Source organism: Dermacentor variabilis, chromosome 10 (genome assembly GCF_050947875.1).
Source record: "Dermacentor variabilis isolate Ectoservices chromosome 10, ASM5094787v1, whole genome shotgun sequence".
Taxonomy (NCBI): domain Eukaryota; kingdom Metazoa; phylum Arthropoda; class Arachnida; order Ixodida; family Ixodidae; genus Dermacentor; species Dermacentor variabilis.
Genome location: NC_134577.1, coordinates 34,124,001 through 34,145,587, shown reverse-complemented (window position 1 = coordinate 34,145,587; position 21,587 = coordinate 34,124,001). Strand labels below are relative to the sequence as shown.

The following is a 21,587-nucleotide window of genomic DNA, read 5'->3' as shown; positions in this document are numbered from 1 at the left end:
ATAGTTGTTAGGCTCGGCTGACCCACCATTTAATTTGTATGCGTTCATCGTTGGGTACATCCCACGACCATATTCGAATAATTCAAGCTCGCAAAGGTGTTGATGCCACTACATTCAGCAGCGACGCTTACCGAGCAGGTAAATCTGGCAGAATTGAGCGAGCCAACAGAAAAAGAAAAAAAAAACAAAGAGCAATCGTTGCGAAATTCCATATAGTATAGCAGCTCACAAAGAAGGTAAAAAAAAGCGACGGAGCGAGAAAAAGTCGCGTATTGTACCTACGCTACGGTGCGTCGACCTCCCACGGCTCGCCTCAGTCGTCTGCTCTGGGAGCAAACAGACGACACATAAGGAAAAACACAACAACAGCATAAGTTACGCGGCGCTAGCAGACGAAACGAGCGTGCACGCCACACACATGCACGGCTCATATCTGCCCTATAGGGAAAGGATGGGCGAACGCTGGCGCCATTGCACTATCAACGGCGTTGCACCGTTGGGGTGTGTGTGACACAACGCGGTCGACCGTATTCTCTTTTAGCAGCTCGCATACATACTTTCTACTTCGGACGCTTTACATGGAAATGAGCTGAGCTGCTGGACTCTCCGAAAAGAAGCCGCCAAAGGAGAGGAGGAGGGGGGAAGGGGACCAACTCGACGCAATAAACTGCCTTGGCGCCCCAGCGGCACGAACGAGGAACCAATCTCGAATGCAGACGATTACGCGGTGTTGGTGTCAGCGGCCTGTGTATAATCGGTTTTGTGGGCCGGTTTTAGCCCGAACGAGCTCTCGATGACTTACGCTGGAAGTGCAACCGTCAGGAAGAGGTCAACAGCTCACCGCTTTTGAACTTCAAATGGCGTCATTCCTCTTGGTTGCTCATTCATAACGACAAATGGGAAAACATCCAAAACCGCGCTGTGCAATTTATAGTCTCTATTTTTGACAGAAATTTAGCGTGACTGCAGCCAATGGTCGTCCTGACCTCGAATCTCTTCAAAAAAGGAGAAAAAAAAAGGTTTGTTTGAAGTTTTTTGACGAAGCATTCTATTGCAGGACAGGCATAAACCTCGGTAGATAGCTGCTCAAGCCAGACCATATTTCCGCACGCATTGACCTAATTCATAAAGTAATAGAACTGCGATGTACGACTGATGTCTTTAGGAAGTTCATCTTCCCGAAAATGATCCGTCAATTGAATAGATTGCCACATGTCGCTTATGATGCCTCTAATGACCGATTTTTCGCTTTACAATAATTTGATTAGCTCGTAGTTGCATAATAATTCTGAATGTAATGTTATTTTTTGCATGTTAAGTTTTGTTTTTTACTTTTACTGTTTGATTTAACGTGCATCCTCAAAGTTTTGCACCTGCTTTTGTAGTGTTCTGTAATCCCTCGGTCTGAAGGTTTAGATGCCGTGGTGGAGCGCTCGGGGAGGACAGCTTTCTTGCTATGTCCTCCCTCTCTCTCTCCTCTGCGGCGCCTGCGAAAGATGGCTCCGATGGTGGGAGAGGAGGGTGACAGTTGCCTTGTACGCAGGCGCTCGCGCTGCCGGAGAAAGCACATATACGAAGAATCAGCTTATATGTCTAGACCTTTTCAAACGAAAACGCCCTAGGCGTCGCCATAATGCCCTCTGGCCGGTGGTAATCGCAACGTGAACCCCCGCGCAAAAGCGTTGCAGACGCTGCTGCGTGTGCCTTTGTACTCCCGCCGCCCAGTCCAGAGAGCAGGTTCTCGCTCTCCCTATGAAAACGTCTATGGCCACTTATAGCACCGCTACATATTTGCTGGCTAACGACTCCGCTCTAAGCAGAATTACGCAATGAAACAACAAGCGCTACTTAAAGCACCCCACTACAACCAATGTGCGCTTCCACGTGTGATATTCCTATAACTTAATGAACCGAACGGGCTTTCTAGACGCGTTCAGCTGCTCGCTTAGATTGACAAGCCTTGTCGATGGTCCTTGCAGATTTAGAAAATTTATTTTACCCTCAGCCCCTGCATGATATTTTAGACGGGTTGGTTATACACGGGAGCAAAAGATAAAGAAAGGGAATAATACATAGAGATTGGTTTACTTATTCAGGCACTTTCATGGCCGTATATATATATATGAGGCGACACTTGATTACAAATTTTCTGCAGTTGCTATTTTAAAATTAAATTATGGGGTTTGACGAGCCAAAACCACTTTACGATTATGAGGCACGCCATAGTGGAGGACTGCGGAAGTTTTGAACACCTGGGGTTCTTTAACGTGCACCTAAATCTAAGTACACAGGTATTTTCGCATTTCGCCCCCATCGAAATGCGGCCGCCATGGCCGGGATTCGATCCCGCGACCTCGTCCTCAGCAGCCCAACTCCATAGCCACTGAGCAACCACGGCGGGTACAGTTGCTGTTTTTGAAGGATGCAGGTGCTGAGAGGGAAACGACGGAGGTAAGGCAGGTGATTCCAATCGATGCTGGTTTTTGAAACAAAGGATTGGTAATAACATTTAGTACGGTAATGCCGCACCCCAACTTTCATATGATGGACAACAAGCCATGATAGGTAATGAGGGTCGTTGAACAGAAGTTGTTTCGAGTTTTCATTGAAGTAATAAATTTTGCAAAATACCCGCAGTCAGGCGTGGCGGCGTCGTGCAGGAAGGTCAGAAAGATCTAAAGTTGTTTTTTTATCTCTGAAACACTGGAATGGCGCGAAAAAATAGAGAGAATGAAGCGTACAGAACGATTCCGAAGTGATTCTAGGGACGTGGTTATAGCGATGAAGTTGGGGGATGCCAGACAGACGAGACATATTTTACATTGAATCGGACTAGGGTCTTGTATAGAAGAAACGTTAAGGATACTAGGGCTTTGGAAATGTTTCCGCGAAGGAAATCAAACATGCGATTGGCGTTATTAATAATGCAGTCGACATGCACGTTCCACGAAATATCATTAGTGATGTGAGCGCTAGGTACTTGTACGAAGTCACCGTAGTTAGAAGGGAATCATTAATAATATAAGAATTGGCATTAGAAGCGATAGCAGGCGATGTTATTCCCGTTGAGTGACACTTTTTAGTGTTCAGTTTCATTTTCCAAGTGTTGAACCAACGAGAAATGTCAATCGCAGAAATAATCGTTATGCAAAAGGTCATGCGAAAAATGCAAGCAAACTAAAAAAGAAGAAAAAAAAACACAGAGCCTGCTTACGGAGGCCAAGCATCACTCACACTTGCTTACATAGTAATACTATATTAGAGCATCCAAACATCTGCGACCTCAAGGGGACCGAGTTTTGAATTTCGACAACAGCGCCGCCACTAGCCCTGCTAACCCCCCCCCCCCCACGCCCTGCTGCAGGAAGCTATATAGTGAGGAACCCTATGGAAGGCAGTAAGGTGAGGAATACGCTCGTGAAGAGTTAATCATTTCTTTTTATTTCGTTTTCGGCGCTTTTATAATGCAGTGGTGGTATACAGCCATTTCACCTTTCGGCGCAGCTCCTGGCGCACGCAAGAAAGGCAATTTGGCGCAACAGCAAGTACTTTTGGCGCAGGGTCCAACGCACGTGTGCTTACCATATACCATGCAAATGTTAACTCATATAGTCGATATGTTGCGGAATAGGGCTTGCGCGAGACTTACCCTGCAAGCGCGGCGAGGGAAGGATGCGACGCTCCACCACACCGTGATGCATAAACGTGACGTATCGGCCGGGTTCGCCGATACGGCGCAAATAACACGCCACACAGATCGTCAACAAACGCGCGTTTTTTAAGCCAGAATGCAACGCAGCGCGACTTGATGATAGCGTGCTGTTGGTTTTAACGCGACAGCGTTAAGGAGCTCGTGTCGCAGAAAAGCCTGTGTCGTCGGCGTCAGCGGCGTTGGCCGTGAGCGATATTGATTTCAGTATTGCTATAACTGCGATGCATCGACGGAAGGAGGGATTCGCTCTTATGCATGTTTTGCCACAGGCTCGGTGCAATTTTCCGCTAAAATGCCGTTTTGGCGCAGGATGGCGCAATTGGCGCACCTGTTCCACCACCGATAATGTTGAAGTGAAGCAAGACCATGAATAAAACGGGCGACGGAGAATTAAATGATCAAGAGAAAAATAAATGAAGCTGTCTGAGCGCGTGCCCATGAGCGAAATGCTTCAAAATGCAGAAAGTCTGCAGACGTCCTTATTCGAAGTCACTATGTGCCGACCGCTTTTGGAGAAATCGGAGTGGATTTGCCGACGTCTTCCTCGTCTTCTCTTTTTTTTTCTGTTGACTTCATATGGGTGTTACAAAAAATCGACTGCCTCGGTTTGCCTGGTTCTTGGTTATATTTATTTTGCATATAGAAAACGAGAACGCGACGAACTTGGGCTTAAATGAAGTAACCAAACAGAACTCGAATTTCGAAACTGCGGGAACGGTCGTGCAGCTAAACACGCCCGTGACTTATTCAACAACAGAGACGGTTCGAAGCCTTCGGATTACGCTCTGGTACGTTGTTGCTTGCGTCAGCGTTACTTAACTCCGCCTTGGCAGTGGAAGGAAAAGCCTCAATCATATATCATCTGACTCAAGAGAGGTGCGTGTTGATAACGTGATCATCGTTTCGTTGGCTTGCGTTAACGTTGAAGCGACAGCGACGTTAAGTTGGCGACACCATTCCAATGCCTTCAACAAGAGTTCAGCAGTTTCGCGCGCCCGACACCCAGTTAATCTTGACACGCAAGCGCCGCCTTTTTGAGGAGGGTATTGGTCAACTCCCGTTGCAGGGGACGATTCGAAATCACGTCTGTTGACGAAGATCGAAGACCGCGGAGGCGCAGCACTCAACGAACGAAACACCACCTAACTCGCCTAAAAAGCTGCTAAAGAGTTACGCCTCCGTGACAGGCACTGTTTTGAAATGCACTTCCCCAGCGTAGACTCCTGACCAGCCAACTTGGCAGCCAGCGCGAAAGCTGACGTCGAGCAGGAGAAAAGAACGATTATTTACGACTTCTGAGGCGGCAAGCTGTCGTCGAATGCTACGTAACGTTGGCACCTCTACCTCCTGCCCGCCATCTTTGATCTTTTTGTTTTAACGTCGTTCGTAGCTCCCGATAGCGAGAGTACAGGCTTCGCAATACTCTCAAAGTGAACTCGACTACGCTCGTATGTCGTCTGCTTCGCGACCAGAAGCCAACTCTTTTGCTTTGCACGATTAGCTACCTCGCTGCCGTAGCAGACGAACATTGCGTATACGCCGCGCGCCATCTCCCCACCGCCGTCTGTTCCTCGCTGCCCAAGTGGAAGACGGATGACCAGACGGAGGAGCAGCTCAATGCAGCCGAGCAGGTATGTGCCCTGTGCTATTTCGACTCCTTTAAGCCTTTCCACGGAGGGCTTCGTTTCCTGAAACGCCGCCCCCTCCTCCCCCCCATTTTTTTTCCCTTGAACTTTCTCCAGTATGCATTTCTCAAGGCACCTGGCTATTACGTGGCGGAACCCGAAGCTCGTTTACGTCATCCCTGGGAACGCAACCCCCTTTTCTTTTTTATCCGTGACTTCAACTCTTCTTGCCTCCTACCAAGAGCCATCTTTCAAGCATCAGCTTTTCGCTACTCAGTTACAACTCGTGGTTTGCAGTCTGCGTTTTTTATATTTTTCATTGTTTCTCTCAAGTTGAAAAAAAAGTAGAAATAAACGGTAAACTTTCCGAAGAGGTCCACTCATCGCCAGAAACTCGCGAAAGAGGTACTGCGGGGCGCTCTGGAAATAAAGTTTAAAAGGAAAGTAAACATAAACAAGGGCTAACAACATACATAAAGGGCTGACAAGATTTATCGGCGAAAGACAGCCGGCTCTTTTCATCGTCTGCTACTCCTTTCCGTCGTCTGCTCGCCGCTTTGCTTGGCTTGCTTTGTTCCTGGAGCACCGCCTGTTTACTCTGTTTCCCTCTTTCCGAGCACTTTCTTTCGGATACGCACAAGGCTCCACCCTCCGAACTTCGTTACAGTTTCCGTTTTCGTTGGACGCCTTCCACAAGTGGCGCCAAAAGTCCTCCTTTATTTCGGAACCACCGCCACGTTCCGAGTCACTGCAGCGCATATAGAAAGCCTTCCTCCGAGCGCCTGTGCAAAAATGGCCGTCGCTCGGGACTTAGCCGGCGCTACACTGTAAATCTTTCAGCGCGCGGAAGACCGCACAAGCAACGTCGACCATCGGACGGCTTCCGCGCTTCGCGTACTTAACGACTCCGGTGACCTTGAAGAGGCTGCTGCTGCAACTGTATGCGGAAGGAAGGACGGGCAAAGTCGAAGAACGCAGCGAGAAATAGCATGCTCGAACCTCGCGCTTTGCACTAGACCTAAATGAGTGCGCGCGGTCTTCAACGCAACGCGCCGCACGTCTCCACCCAAAGGAATTCGTGTGTTAATTGTGCCGTTTCCCTAAGGCATCGACATTGCCAGGGCTTAATCAGGCAGATGACCACTGTTGGGGTTTGCGTGCTCAGTATCATATCGGGCTGCATATCATATCTATCATATCATATAATATCTCTCCCTCTCTCTCTCTCTCTCTCTATATATATATATATATATATATATATATATATATATATATATATATATATATATATGAGAGAGAGAGAATCACACATATTTTTATTTCAATAGAACGTCTGTTAAATGCAAAACAATGTCAACACAAGCAAAACAGACTTTTATAACTTCTTTAAGGTGCAGCAATGGAGAAACATAGGATCAATTTTGATGCCGTTGAGTTACGTCTCGTGTACGAACAGCGCGGAAAATGTTTATTTTGCGTTTCTTTTTCAGTTTTCCACCCGAAATCCATCAATTTCTTTAAATCTCAATAGTTGAAAAATCTCAAGTATAAGTTTCACAGCTCACAATATCAATAAACAAACAATGTAAGAAATATGTAAACGACACACATTGAAACAGTACTAAAGTGAAGAATTGTCCCTGACCCGACTCTAAGAGCTAAGCTACAAATGAAACGCAAACAGGTTTCTCAGAGAGAAAGCTTCGTAGTTGCGAAAATTCTACCTGGTCCGGGAATCGAACGTCGGACCAACGAGCTAGCAGATCGCAGAGCGAGGGCGAATTGATCGGCAACTCGAGGCGCAGGGACAGTGAATAGGGGCCATCGGTTCGGACTTCCCACGAACTGATTTCCTAAAGCAGTTTGGGTGCTTTCGCCGTTCATGTGACGCTTCGACATTACGAGAATTTAGTTAGGCAAATTACTTTGTTCAGCTCTGCGTGTTCAGATCCAAATCGGTTAACGCCAGGTTGCTGAATGCGGACTATCAAAGGCACCGCAATGTAAGTGACCGAGTTAACCTTGATTCCCTGAAGTTCTTTTGCGTGTATCGAAAGCGCGAATTAAACGATTATCTTTCGTTCTTTTACCATTCTATCTGAAGCGGTAGAGTACCACCATGTTTTTAAAGAAACGTTCTTGGAAATGGCAACATTAAAGTAAAAAGCACTCGAAGAACGAAGTTTGCAACATTAATTAAGCTAAACAAAAAAAGTCGCATCATAAAAGTTGTATCACAAATTTGTTCACCGGACCTACTGGGACATCTCAAGCGGACAAAATTGATGCATTATATGCGGGTGTAAACTATACCATTCATTTACGAAAATAACTTTTAGAAAATTCTCTTAAGGAGCGCGAACATTTCAGGTAAGCTGTAAACTCCCGAATCACACTCGGAAACTTCAGATGCTCCGACAGATGCAGCTCACAAACTGTGATATGTGGTTTTTGTGACGTTAACTTACTTTGTACTTCACTTTAAAGAACCGGTAATTGTAGTTACTAACTAGCTGTCACAACATTCCCTGCCTTAGTATAACTGCACTCGGTATGTTAGAGTTAGTAACATTGACACAACAAGGTAATCACTGCTACTAATGGGCCTCAGCTACCAATTCCACACTTAGCTTCACTGGTGACAATATTTCTAGCCTATAACGCCTTTATCTGACGCACTCTAGAATAAATGCGTTAAAGGCTAGAAACATTTTACCCGGTGGTGCATTCGGAATTGGCTTAGACCGGTTGCTAACCGTGATTACTTTGTTCAATCAATAATGTTATTAACTCTACAGTTCCGTAGCGCAATTGTATCAAGGTACTGAATTGCGACTAGTGAATATCTACAACGATCTTTTGTTTTAAAAGCTTTCAAAAACGTTTTTAGAAATGCACATATGTAGCGAAAATATAAAATTCGATACTCGAAATTGAAATTTCGCTTCATACAGCCTGTAAAAGTTAGCTATTTCCAATCTAATGCAACAATTTTTCATTAAGATCAGCTCAGTGGTTGATATGACAGCCTGTCTGCGTTTCGCATGTCTGTGAATCAGGAAATCAGAGTTGACCTTAATCTGACAGGTAATCAGATAAAAAACGCTAATGAAGCATTCAATTTATGCGTGCGCCGTAATACACAAGGAAACGGCGCTCGGCTGGCCAGAGCGAAGCGCTAGGCGTCTGCTTTCACCCTGGCCCACTTTCGGATCCGGCATGACACACTGAAAGCTTAGCGCCGCAGCTGGCATTGTAAATCAACCACATGACGCGTCCACCGAACGCGCTCGGACGGGCGCTCGGTCGTATATTATCCAAATGGAAAGGAGCAGGGACTGAACTACGGCTCCGGACGGCACAGCATTTCTCTGATTATGCCAGTTAAACAAATTGCGATACAAAACTGGGCACGAACTGCTTCTCATCGCGTCATTAAGAATTACCGAGTCTCTCATAATCTTCCCCGCCGCTTCCCTTCGTACTGCGGCAAGATGCCTAGCTATCGTCGTCTGCTAAACCATATCGTCTGCTGCGTGGCGTAACCGCTAGGGGAGCAATCAGCGCTGGAGTCGCCGCAAGCGAGAGTTTCACTTCACTACGTTACAGGCTGTGTCTTGCACGATCGCTTCCTCTGCGGTTTCATAGTAAAGTTGTTATCGAGAAATTCGCTAACGAAGTTTTTTCATTAAACGTGCAAGATCATGGGTCCGAGTTTAAGCTTAAGTTTACTGATTACAGGCTCGCAAGATGTGCAAAGGAAGTGCAATGTACAGGAAGAGATGGTTACTCAAGTGCTATAATGGGACCTCTTGTTATAAAAGATAAGTGCACTTCATATGGGAAAGCTTATACAAGGGTGAAGAATGTTCGTTATGTTTGCATTTATCGCTGGGTTATCGGGAAAGTAGGTCAGGAAGAAAGCATTTCTGGTTCAGCAAGGTGTCCAGGCACGCGCGTGTGCTTGTTGCTGCGTTGTGAACTGTGTGTGCTACCCACGTGATGGGTCGAAAAGAGCAATAGACTCAAATGAAGTGCGATGTTGCGCTTGCCACTATAGCTCTTCAAAAGTCGGGTGTGGAATGTGTAGAAGCCTACACTACAATTAATCGTACTGGCGAGAAAGAAAGGGGCGGGGGGGGAGGGTAAACTCAAACAAATGTACACCATTTGGGGTGTATATTTGCCACACAGCAATAATCGTCATCTGAATTGCTCACGCTTCCTCTCTTGAAAACGCTGCGCTCGCTTCTTTCCTGTCGAGAATGTTCTGTCATGCGACAACGCGCATGCCGTTCGTGACTTGGAAGTACCGGGCTCGCAGCGTTAAAGAAAGGAAATGCGGACGAGACAGATGACTATTATCGTTGTGTGACAAGATGCGACCCAAAGGGTGTAATTTTTCTTAAGAGTGTAGGCGGTTCACTTTGTTTTGTTCATGTAGTTTGTTGGTTTTGTTCACGTAGTTTTCTTTTTTATTTTTACTTGCAGACACGCCTATCACGGGAAACTTTATCAAAATGTGCGAATTTCGGCACCTAAATGGTAAGAGATACACGCCTACAATAAATAAGTTATGGTGTAATGGCGCGAGAGGAAGTACATGAGGGCAGAAGTAGACACAGTGGCGGGGGGGGGGGGGGGGAGGTGCAAGCACCAAGAAATAGTTGCGTTAGTGCGGTAATGACAATAATGGAAAACACGTGATGGCTACCTCCACACTGGTATGTGTGCGCAGCGACAGTCATATCAAAAAAAAAAAAAAAAGAATTCACACCAACTCTCCATGGCTCTACGCCTGACCAAAAATAACACAAACATCAAAACCGGCACGGCTGTTACCATCATTTCAGGTAACTATATAGCAGCGACGATCCAAGGTGAAAACATGACAAATAATTGTAATGATTGTTAAAAATTGTGAAAATACCGTAGCAAGAGTGCACAGTGAAACTGCGAACACTGGAGATATCTGTAAGAACTCCCCCAAGCCGTACGGCAACATCCAATGTACGCGAAACAAACAGTTCCAGGAAGTTACTTCGAGGTCGCACCTAATTTTTCGCGACGTGAAGAGTAATGCTGTCAAACATTAAAGTAGGTTAAACTCCCACCACACAAATACATCCCCCCCTTTCTTTTCTTTTTCTAAGAATCCTAAGAAGTAACCTCATTCCTGCCCACAGATAGCGTTCTGCACAGTCCGCGAAGGGAGCAGATCGCCTGCAATGTAGGCCACGAATGCCATCCAAGGGATAGATACATACAAACTGCGCAGTATTCGGAGACGAGAAGGGGAAAAAGTGAATCACAGAGAAACGTGCAGACCAGCAGCAACTATCAATGTATACGCCAGGGAAACAACGTGTCCCTTTTATCCCCTCGCACGTCAGAGAGAGAGAAGGGTGAAAAAGGGAAACTACGGGAGTATCTGGGTCACGCCTCTTGGCCGGAATGACCCGTTTTCTCCGCGAGTCAGGGCCGGCAGGGGGAAAGCGAGCCCGACGAGTGGGAGAGAGAAGGGGGTCACGTGAAATAGACGACAAGAAAGCGTAAAGGAGCAGACGAGAAATGCAGTTAGGAAACCAAGACGAACAACGCGAATGGAGCCAAAAGCGGCAGAATAAAAACGGTGCCCGAAGATGCAGACCGCAAGAAAGCAAGAAGCAGAAGAGCAGGAGGAGAAAGGCAAAAAGTTGCAGACGATAAGATGGAAAACAGAATCAGGCGAAAAGCGTGCGCATTGAGGGATAGGGGCACCGAGAAATACACAAAAGGAGAGACGCGCACGAAAAAAAGTGTGGGCCGTGAAGTCGGTAGACGGCGCGGCGGTCGGATAGACGAAAAGGTACAGAGAAAGAGACGCGAGAAAAAAGAAAGAAAACGCAAATGGGATAAGTACGCTCCCCAAAGCATGTTTACTTGCTCCCGTGAGGTTTCTTCTACCAGGTTTGCTTCCCTTTCTCTCTCTCTGTCTTTCTCTCGTTCCTCCTTCGGCGTGGTGCGCTACTGGGTGCGCCCGCGGTGACACCACCTCGGAGGGAGGGGGAAGGCGACGTAGAGACGTAGTGAAGAGGTGCGGCCAGTGGCGGAGCGGTGGTAGGTGGCGCCCTCTTTCACCCGCTCTCCGCTCTTCACGGCATCTCGCGCGCGCGCGCGCGCGCGAGAACTGGCACGTGGGAATGTAGCGAGAAATCGTCCCCGCGTCGAGTGACCCCATTCCCTCTGCATTCACTCCCTTTCGTGTCTCCTGTTTCTTCCTTCTTTTAAGAAGTAGAATTCCCGCATAAAGAAAATCCCAAGTTATGACACAAGCTTACCCAGTTCCCACTCTTTTCTGTCGGATTCGGCGGTGCCGAATCTCCTCTGGCGTTTCTTTTATAAGAATGGCGCGCGATTGTCAACCTGTTACGCAGGAGCCTATTCTATGGCTGCGCAGGTTGCGAAATGATGACTTCACATTGCCCGTATCACTATGGGCCATAATACAGGAATGGGGAGGGGATGAACATAGCCTAAGGCAGGTGGTCCCGAAAGGAGCAAAAGTTGGTTTCAAAACGGGAATCGGGTCACCGCATTTCGCCGCTGGCACAGTAATGCCGTCACCGCATAGTAAAAAGCCGGCCCTGACCTGAAGTTCGCTTCTCTTTGAAAATGTCATTTCGAGAAATGCCGCACAGGAGCTTCCGCGATGGCGCCTTTCGCGAGTTCCAGACGAACGTATGAGAACCGCAAATGGCTCGGCACAGATTCTGCGCAAGCACTATTTGCATTCAGAACGGTCATTTCTTCCTCCACTCATTCGATAGCTTATGTGACTCTCGCATCCGTAAAGGCTGTACCACAAAAAAAAAAAAAAAGAGCGGAGTTCGAGGGAAGACGGCGGCTTAAAGTGATCACCCATGGGTGAACAAGGGACAGTTACAGCCGGGAACTAATGTGTCGACCACGGAGCTCGTCTTAGGGAAACAGATCGGCCTTGCGCTTCGCTGTTTCCCTGAAAAAAAAAAAAGAAACTCTTTTCTCGAAACGTTTGATCTAGGCCGAATCTTGACTTGTTTGGCCACCATTGATCGATATAAACTGTAATAATGAACGAAGATGACAGAAAAAACAAATGAAATGAAAAATTCACTTAGAAAGAAATCTGAGTATATCACTGTTCATTTCAAACCAATTTTGATTGGTTAACCGGTATAAGAACCAATGCGAGGGCCGCAAAGCGGTCACAGTTATCTATACAGAGACACTCGCAAGAAGCATTATTTTACAATGCCGAAAATACGGCACCCACGGCCAAGGAGCTGCTGAAGATACGTTCTTTGAGCAGGAGGAGATTACTACTTTAGGGAAGTTCGCTTGCACGTGGTGGTCAGATGGCGCGTTATAGTAACGTTTCTCGAGGTACGAGAAATCGCAGAACGTTACTAAACGCGGCTGTTGTACTTTCTGACTACGCGAGCGATGGGTTCGTGGTTAGGCGTCCACGGGGACCTTGTGCGCGTGTTCGCGACTAATGAGTTAGTGGCGCGACGCGCTGCAGAGAGGCCTCCGCACAGGCACTTTTAGTCCATGAGCTTTGGAAGTGATCTATTTCGTCTTCACTTGTAGAAACGTAACGCTATTATGCACAAATTGCATGCGACAAATGAAGAGTCAAGCCGGCGCCGACTAACAGCAACATTCAAAACGCTGCTTAGAAAAAAGAAGGCTAAGCATTTTCTTTTTCTTGTTTATAACAGATATACCAAGTGTTCCAGCGAAGCCAAGTAATGTTCAGTTAAGTCAGAACGCTGAGCTAGGTAGCTGGTTCGAGTAGTTCGAAATATAATGCAGGAAAAACAGAAGTTAACTACTAAAAAAAGACGTATGATGGCCGCTGCCCGGTGCATTTGTTTCTAATCTGTGTCCAAAAGTACCCTAACAGTTTTCAAATGACACTACTCATAATGCCACGCAATAAAGAAAAAAAGAGCGCTGGCGTGGCTCAGTGGTAGAGTAGCTGACTCCTACGCCGCGGGCACAGGTTCGACCCCGGCTGGAACTGGGTATTCGTTTATCATTCCCGGCGATAGCTGCTACGGACACCGGACAACGGCGGCGGACACCGTCGCCAACCGAAACGGCTATTGGAGTGAACCCATAAAAGCTTACGCTATGTAAAAAAAAAAAATACAATGCAGCCAAACACCGTATTGCCACCGCAGTCACACAAAGTGACGATATCTTGCTGCCAACCACAATGCGGTATGTTACTTCGACACAGTACATCTTGTTGTAATAACTACACCCCAGCTGAAACTCCCCAGTATCCCTAGAGTTCCCTCTCTACAACTACGTTGCACTGTCTCGCCATCAAGAGGCCACGCCCTACGAAGAGTGTCGCTGTTTGGGCTTGCTGGTACTACGTATAGTGGTGAAAATACAGCTTTTTGTTGGAAGTTACAGCGCCCGTATGTCGTCTCGTTCCTTCTGTCCTTGTCCTTACTTCTGATCTTGTGCTTTCTCTCACAGGTTCGACGAGGAAGCGTCTGTTCTGGTGGATGGGGGCAATGTCAATCTTACATATTTAAGGATACGCGGTACACCTATTGCGTCACCTCGGCACATCCACTCTATGGGATTGACCAAGAACGGAAACATCATCATCATCATCATCATCATTATCCTGTTTTATGTCCAATGCAGGACTAAGGCCTCTCCCTGCGATCTCCAATTACCCCTGTCCTGCGCCAACCAATTCCAACTAGCGCCCGCGAATTTGCTAATTTCCTAATGGGTCAATACCGCAAGGTTGGTAAAGTTCCCAAAAAATGTTAATGACATTAAAAAAATAAAGCATACGGTATCATTAACAAAACGAGGAGTGAGGAGAAATGACTATGCCAAACAAGAACAAACTACAGCAAAGAACAACATGCTCGAAGTAGTAAAATGCGATTGTAATTCTTTGTCGGATAGTTGGGAGGGCTCACTATGTAAGCCCGAAAGTAATTCGGAAGCCAGTTCAATTATTTAAGGAGCTAATCAGCACAACTTCTTGTACACAACAAAGCGAACATGTCACAAAAATATAAAGGATACTCTTCCATTCTGTTTTCAAGAACTAACTCGTTACTGAGGTTTGCCCTAAAGCTGCAACGGAATGGAGGTGTCATTCCAAGCACAGTGGAGGAACAGCCATTTCACCCTTTGGCGCAGGTCCTGGTGCAGACACAAAGCCGATCTGACGCAGCGGCATGCACTTTTGGCACAGAGTTCAAGCAACGTGTGCCTACCATGTCCCATGCAAATAATGAGACGGGTTTGCGCGAGCCTTACCCTGAAAGCGCGGCCAAGGAAAGAAGCGATGCTCCTCCACACCGCGATGCACAAATACGGCGGAGTTCGTCGATACGGCGCTGAGAAGACACCACAGACAGATCGTCAACCAAAGCGCGTTTAGTAAGTGTAACATAGTGCGACAGTCACGGCTTGTGGGCAACGGCTAACCGCAAGAACGGTCGAGTACGCCGCGCCTGCACTGAACATGACATCATGCAATATACGCATTTCATGTCATGCACATTAGGGAACTTTCAAATAGGAGCCGCAAAGGCTTTGTGACCCACGTGGAACCACGTGCCATTCCGATAGCAACGCCTGTTCTTCAAATCCCCGCTATCGCCCGTAAACGTTGAAAAAGTTTATCTTTAATCCTAGAATGTGACATCCTCCTTCGGCAAATTCTGCGGTACCACGCAGGTTCGATGAACAGCGAAATAAAACGCCAGCAAGACGGTGCAGCGGCACTACATTGCACCTCCGTCAGAGAAAAATGGGCGAATGACGCATACGGTACGACTCCGACGGCCCCATAGCTTCTCACTATACATTGTTGTGTCCCAAGATACGACCGAAAGGGTGTAATTTTGCATGAGAGTGTAAAGTGAGAAACTCATTGGACGAGCTTCTGCTTCATTCTATTAAGATGCATGGTAGCGTGCTGTTGGCTTTGATTTCAGTTTTGCTAGCTGCGTAGCATCGACGGATGGAGCGTTTCACTTTTATGCATGCTCTGGCGCAGGGTCGGCGCATGTTTCGGCTAAAATGCCATTTTGGCGCAGGATGGTGCGACGGGTCGCTCTCGGCGCAGTTTGGCGCAATTGTTCCACCACTGCAAGCAGGCAGCCTTTAGAAATAAAGAAAAAAAACATGATCTCGAAACTGTTTCCGATTTCCCTAATCGAATACACTCGAATCGATTAAGTATACTTCGATCAAACATACGCGGAACCTATCTCAATGCAATTCTTGGCATTTCAGAGACAATTAGGTTTAGGAAGTGCACTTGCGTAGAACATGCAACGTGAGGAGCAGATAGGCGGCGGTGCGTTAGAGAATGGCATGCCGAGGGAAGGGAAATGAACGCAACAATGTACGGCACACGATCAGCTGCTGTGGCGACTATGCGCACGCTGCTTGTCGCGGGTTCGATTATGGATCACGACGGCCGTATCCCGATGGGCGTGGAATGGGAAAAGAAAGCGCTGGCGTACAGCACCTGCTTTATGTGCATGTTAACTGCTTGCGTGTCTCGCTGTTAAAGAGATTTGGAAGTGGTGCGCGCAAGCCACTTATAGCGTACGCAAAAGTCCGAACTTTTGCCTTCTGTACTCCCGGCCGCTTGCGTCCCGCAAATCTTGGGCGGCCTTATCTAAAATTCTCTAAAAGAGTGCGCTCAATTTTGATTGAAAAAAGGCCAAATTCTTAGTTGCGGAATTTTTTTTTTATTAGGACTATTGTAGACAATATTTTAATCATTTATTTACACAGCATCTCCACCATTTGTTGCAGAAGTGAAGCTTAACAAAGTTATGTATAAGAAAAACCAGAAGTGCAATCGAAAGGAGAGTTAAAACTGGAAGAAATTTGAACAGAAAAAGAAAGCGTCATCGACGATAACCGTTTTCCTGATATATAGAATCCTGATCGTCTACTGTGTGTCATGGCCAACTTAGTGGAACAACTACACGGGCTGTTGTTCTGCCGACAGAAGTTATCTATGCACTCCAAAGTGCGTAACGGACGTCGTGTCGACGTATGACGCGGCCGATCGGCGAAGCGAAAGAATCTGGGCCACACCTGTTGTCCACATACGTACTGGCGGGCTCTCTCCCACGTGTCGCATAGATTGACCAATATCCCGTGCTTCTTTGTTTATTTTGTTTCCGCTTATAGCCGCCGATTCTGAAGTAATATCTTTCCGCTCAGACAACGGCTCTCTCTCTCACACATTGTCCCCGCTGCCCTACTTTTGATAGGAAACAACCACTCCCTCGTGTGCTCGCTTTGGATGCACACAGGCGCATCCGGGGGAGCTCACTTCCGAAAAAGAATTAGAGATCGTAACCATGACCCACTTCGGCTCCGCGTTCATTTAACGACACTGTCACGTTATTTTGCCAGTATTTCTTGCTATTTCTTTCTATAGGGACACTCCTTTCTCTCCCTCTCTCCTGAATTCCACCCACTCCTTCTCTAAAGAAATACAAATACCAAAAAGTAAGGCGCGTTCCTTCGTGAAACGTATGTGCCACAATAACGAAAGTGTCAGCCGAAACAAATAGGAACATACATAAACAAACAAAAAAGGGAGAAAAAAATAAACAGAGCCAAATAGATACAGGATTGCGGCGTAAATAAGTCTTGAGATGGAAGGAAACGATACGCAGAGAAAAGAACAGATTTCCTGTCTTCTGGGTCACGTCATTCAGAGGCGACGACGACGATGCAGCAGGAGGCAGCCACCAGCGATCGCTAACAGGTCAAGAACTCACGCCGACACACGGTCTCGCGCGCGACTTCCGATTTTCGTTTTCGCAGTGCGTTTCTTTTTTTCTTTCGTCTTCTCCCGAACTCCACGAGCTGCGTAGGAAAGTTCTAGCTTCCATCCGGGTTCGCGTAACCTTAACCCATATTCCACAGTGAGCACGAAAGAAAAGAGAACAAAAATGGCGTCCGCCAGTACCTCCTTTCCGCCGACGCTCGCCCCACTTTTGTTTTCTTTTCGGCGCCGTGCTCTATCTATCACGACACTCTTTCCCTCGGCTTTCGTTTGCTCTCTCGCTTCATGTCGCTCTCTGCTAGTAGAGAAGACCAACCCGTGCTCTTGCAATTGTCGAGTTCCTGTTTGTTGTTTGTGGGTTCGGAAACTCGCGCCATTTTTACCGTCCTCTCCCCTTCGTCGCCATATTTTTTTACGTTGTGTATTGACGCCTACCTCCTTTCTCTCCCTTGTTTGCTCATCGTCTGTTTTTCACCGCCCCCCCTTCCCATCGTCGTCGTCTGCACCGGAACCCCCTCCGCATAGCGGAAGTCTGACGGGACTGCACAGGCGCTCCCCTGTAGTCATACACGTGCGGCACCTCGGGTGCTTGTTTACTTTGTTTACTAGAGGCCACCCCTCACCCATGAAACTCTCCCCCGTCACCTTCTCAACGTACCCCACCCTGAACGTTTTTTGAAAGAATTTACGCTCCCTTCCAGCTCTCTGCTCTGGTCCTTCGCGAAGTATACGACTTGCCCCTCCTCACTGCACACCCCACACTTTTATTTACTTGTTGGTTGCTTCTTTCGGTAGCAGACGAAAAAAAAAAGGCAGTGGGTACGTTTCGTCTGCTATTCTCTGCTAACGTTTGCACTTTTCTATTCGGTATATATTGAAGATACTGTGGACGCACATTGAGGATAGCATTTATGTGCATTACTTCACTATTCCTGCTTTCTTTCTTTCCTTCCAGCCCCACCCCTCAGGCATCCCCGGTTAAATAAAAAAAACGGGCTTTATAGCCCAGTATTTATCAATTGTGCTGCTCCTTTTTAAATTTTGCTGTGACCCCGTTTACGATTCCTGTCTCGGCTCATGGACACACTCTGCATAAAGGACCCGCATTTGGTTTCTGCTAACTTGTCAGCGGGAAACAGCAGACAAAGTATTACAGTGAAGTAAGGGAGCAAACAAATAATTTTAAAAATGCAGATATCTAACCACTATCGTCTGCGCACTTGTCAGTTTTCTTTCTTTTTTCAGTTTTCCCGTCCTTTAACTTTACAGTGAAAACGGTGTAGCTTCATGCTTTCGAGGTGTTTTGCCCGCTATGCGGCTGTCGTCTGCAAGGCTTCCCGGGTAGCAGACAATACTATGTGTGCGTGCGTCTGTCCGGAGGGAGGGGGATGGAGGTCACACAAGTGGGCGTGTTGTCTCAGTTCGCCTTAAGTACTACAGAGGGAAGCTTTCCTTTACGGCATTATTCTGCGACAAAGGGTGTCATGTCAGAAAAAGAAAACCCGCCTGCGGTGTCGGCAGTCACTCGAGATTCGACAGTGTTAAATAACTGGCGCAACGGTTACAGAACAAGAGTAGCGATGAATAAGAGGCGGAGCCGGCGGAGGGAGAAAAAAAAAAAGACTGAAGCAACGTAATGCAAGGAAAAGGAAGGCGAGGGGGGGGGGATGCCACGCGGTCACAGTGAGCGATTATTCAATGCGACATTGTCAAAAAAACCTTCAGTCCGGACGACTCCTATCGCATCGTCTTTGTGCGTGTTTGGTGCTATTTGACCGGATTTCTCTTTTTGCTCTGCGTAACTCCGAATTCCGTATTCACGAGACCCAAGCGGTGCTGTTTACGGCTACAGTCACCGTCTGCTTCTACTTGCCGGCTGTTCGGCTGTCGATCGTCTGCTTTGGTCTGTTTTTCTTGACGTCTGTTCGTCTGTAGTCTTGTACGTTTCGTTTGCCCCTGGGCCTGCACAAGTCCACTTGGCAGAGCGGATCTTGCAATAGCCGAAAGCGCGCTCAACTGTACCGTTTCCTGTACGCGTCGTACACCATTCAGCTACACACAGCTTGCCCTCTACTTGCGTGTCTGGGTGGGTTCCGCATAAAGCCGATGTTTGCGAGATCGGGGTGGGTTGTTTACGCCGCATTATATATTTTTTGGCGATTTACTCCTTTGGGGGTGTAAACAAACAAACAAACGAACAAGCAAACGCACTCAGACGATGCCATCGGCTGAACCAGTTCCCACCTCGTTTCAACCGACCGTTGGGCCTGTTCCGGTTCTTTTCATGCCGTTCTCGCTCCGCTTTCTTCTTCCTTTTTTTTTATTAGAATGCGAGGCACCTATTTGTTGACCTTCTCGCTCTTTATAAAGGAAAAAATTGCACCCTCCGCAAGGGCACTATACAGAGGAAGTGAATGCGAAGCAACAAACAACGGAAGGATTTGTGATTTACTATTTATTTTGTTTTTTTCTTCGTTTTTGTTGAGCCCGCAACACGGTTGCTCCCGATTTCTTTATGCATAGAAAAGCCGCATACGGGGCAACATTGACCTGGTTATGTCAGACGTCGCGGTACACCATTGTGCTGGTCAACACATTCCCAGTATAAACTTGGAAGCGGCGCCCTTAGCTCGACGCTCCGGTTACGTATATATCCAAGGTCACACGGATTCTCCCGCGAGCACAATTTCTGCGCATCGTCGTTTCTCTTTTTTGATTCCGTATACCTAGAGTTGTTTCTGAAAAGCTACCCTAGAAAATCTCTTTGCGGGACATACGTTGAAACGAGCATCTCTCCCATTCTTCTTCCCTTATGTATAAGGGCGTGTGTTTGTTGTTGCTGTAATGTTGATCCTGTAATCCCGAAACGCCTTTCTGCCGTAGGAAAAAGTAGTGCGAACTTATTAGGAGGAGGACGGAAAGAGAAAAGCCGAAGGCAGGGAGATTAACCAGAATAACGTCAGATTAGCTACCCTACACCTGGCGAATGGGAAAGGGGAAACAAAGATGACAGGGAGAGAGAGGAGGGAAGGAAAGAAGGAAATTAGCGGTGAGTTCGCTGACGCGTGTGGACTTATAGAAATTAGATTAATAGTCACAGATGTTCGCACAAGCCCGTCGTCCTCAAGAAGCACAAAAGCTAACTTGTTAATGTTTCTTTCTGACCGTAGAGAGCGCACTTCTGTAAGGACAATTAAAATATTATCTGAGATAAAATTTAATTAGCGTAGGAGTTGTTTTATTAGCAATTTGTTTGTCACAGATGAACCATATATCTTGCGTATTAAAAACGCAACTACAAATTTTGCATTATCTGTCCCGCGTGTTAATCAGCATTTTGAGCCACCAAATCCCGTATAGCATATATTACACGTACTTTGAGAATTAGACGGTTAAGCTCGTAGGTCGGCATGGTTTAGCTTGATTGGCTGATTGATTGAGTTTCATTTTCGTGTTTTTTTTTTTTACACAAAGTTTGCAAATACTGAGTGGACCCATAGCCCAAGGCTAGTTTGGGTCCAAGAAGAAATATTTATTACATGGCCATTCGTAGAGGCCACAAACATTGGACAAAATCTGGTAAATCATCAACTATAAAATCATATATACAAGCAATCCAACATAAACAAGTATTAAGAGGAACTCAAATTACCAGGAAGCGTCAGCTAGGGCTAAGTGCACTGGCAAATAGCAGTGGTATTCGATTTAACACTTGGCTCTGTACGTCACAAAGTCCTGGCAACTGTTACCTAGAACATCAATGCATATTTAAGCAGCTTGCAAGGACGCATTGCTCGAAACACGTGGTAAAATCACAGCATTCCTGCTACGTGGATAGCTCCTTCATCACTAACCGGCTTCAACTCTGCAACCAGGACATCTGCCCAAAAGCATATACTTGGTGGCTTAATTAGTGTAGCTTTGTTAGTTAGATACCGTCACACTACGGTTTACCCTTGTCTGACTCTTCGAGCAACCCACATGATGTTACCAGAGTTATCTTCTATATAAGAGACCTTTATTTAGTCCGTTTTTCTTTTAGAAAACCACCTGGTGACATATAGTATAAGCATCACAGTGCAATAAAATATTTGCTGAAAGTCAGCGGTCCCCTCAGTGTCGCTTCGTCGATCTTCGGCATTTTGAATGTGAATCATACGTTCTTTTGTTGCATTTGCCACGCAGCATGTCCGACTTTATTTTCATGCCTTTCATGCTCGACGTTATCAGTGAGGTCACGGGATAAAGTTATAAAAGAAACGCTAGATAGACATGTTCTTTCGTCTGTTCAATCGGCGTGTGGCTCGAGAGATATCACTAACTAGATCCATATCCATACCTTTGGATACAACAGCAACAATCACCACCACTATGCAGCAGCAAAATAGACGCAAACAGCGCTGAACCTCCTTTCCTTTTTTTT

At 46.6% G+C, this 21,587-nt stretch overlaps 2 protein-coding genes across 2 annotated transcripts in view; one reads left to right on the top strand and one right to left on the bottom strand.

Moving 5' to 3' along the window:
• Positions 1-21,587, bottom strand: part of LOC142560287 (defense protein l(2)34Fc-like) — a 373,011-nt gene that overhangs the window by 279,914 nt on the left and 71,510 nt on the right. The window lies entirely within an intron of this gene.
• LOC142559479 (uncharacterized) lies at positions 5,170-14,123 on the top strand. Its single transcript, XM_075671075.1, has 3 exons — positions 5,170-5,343; positions 9,829-9,882; positions 13,852-14,123. Exons 1-3 carry the CDS (start codon positions 5,306-5,308, stop codon positions 14,111-14,113), a joined length of 354 nt encoding a protein of 117 aa, XP_075527190.1. The 5' UTR covers positions 5,170-5,305; the 3' UTR covers positions 14,114-14,123.

Coding starts and splice junctions, on each gene's coding strand:
- LOC142559479 (XM_075671075.1), top strand. CDS start 5,306: ATGACCAGACGGAGGAGCAGCTCAATGCAGCCGAGCAG. Junction 5,344..9,828: donor AGCTCAATGCAGCCGAGCAG/GTATGTGCCCTG, acceptor TTTTACTTGCAG/ACACGCCTATCACGGGAAAC. Junction 9,883..13,851: donor CGAATTTCGGCACCTAAATG/GTAAGAGATACA, acceptor TTTCTCTCACAG/GTTCGACGAGGAAGCGTCTG.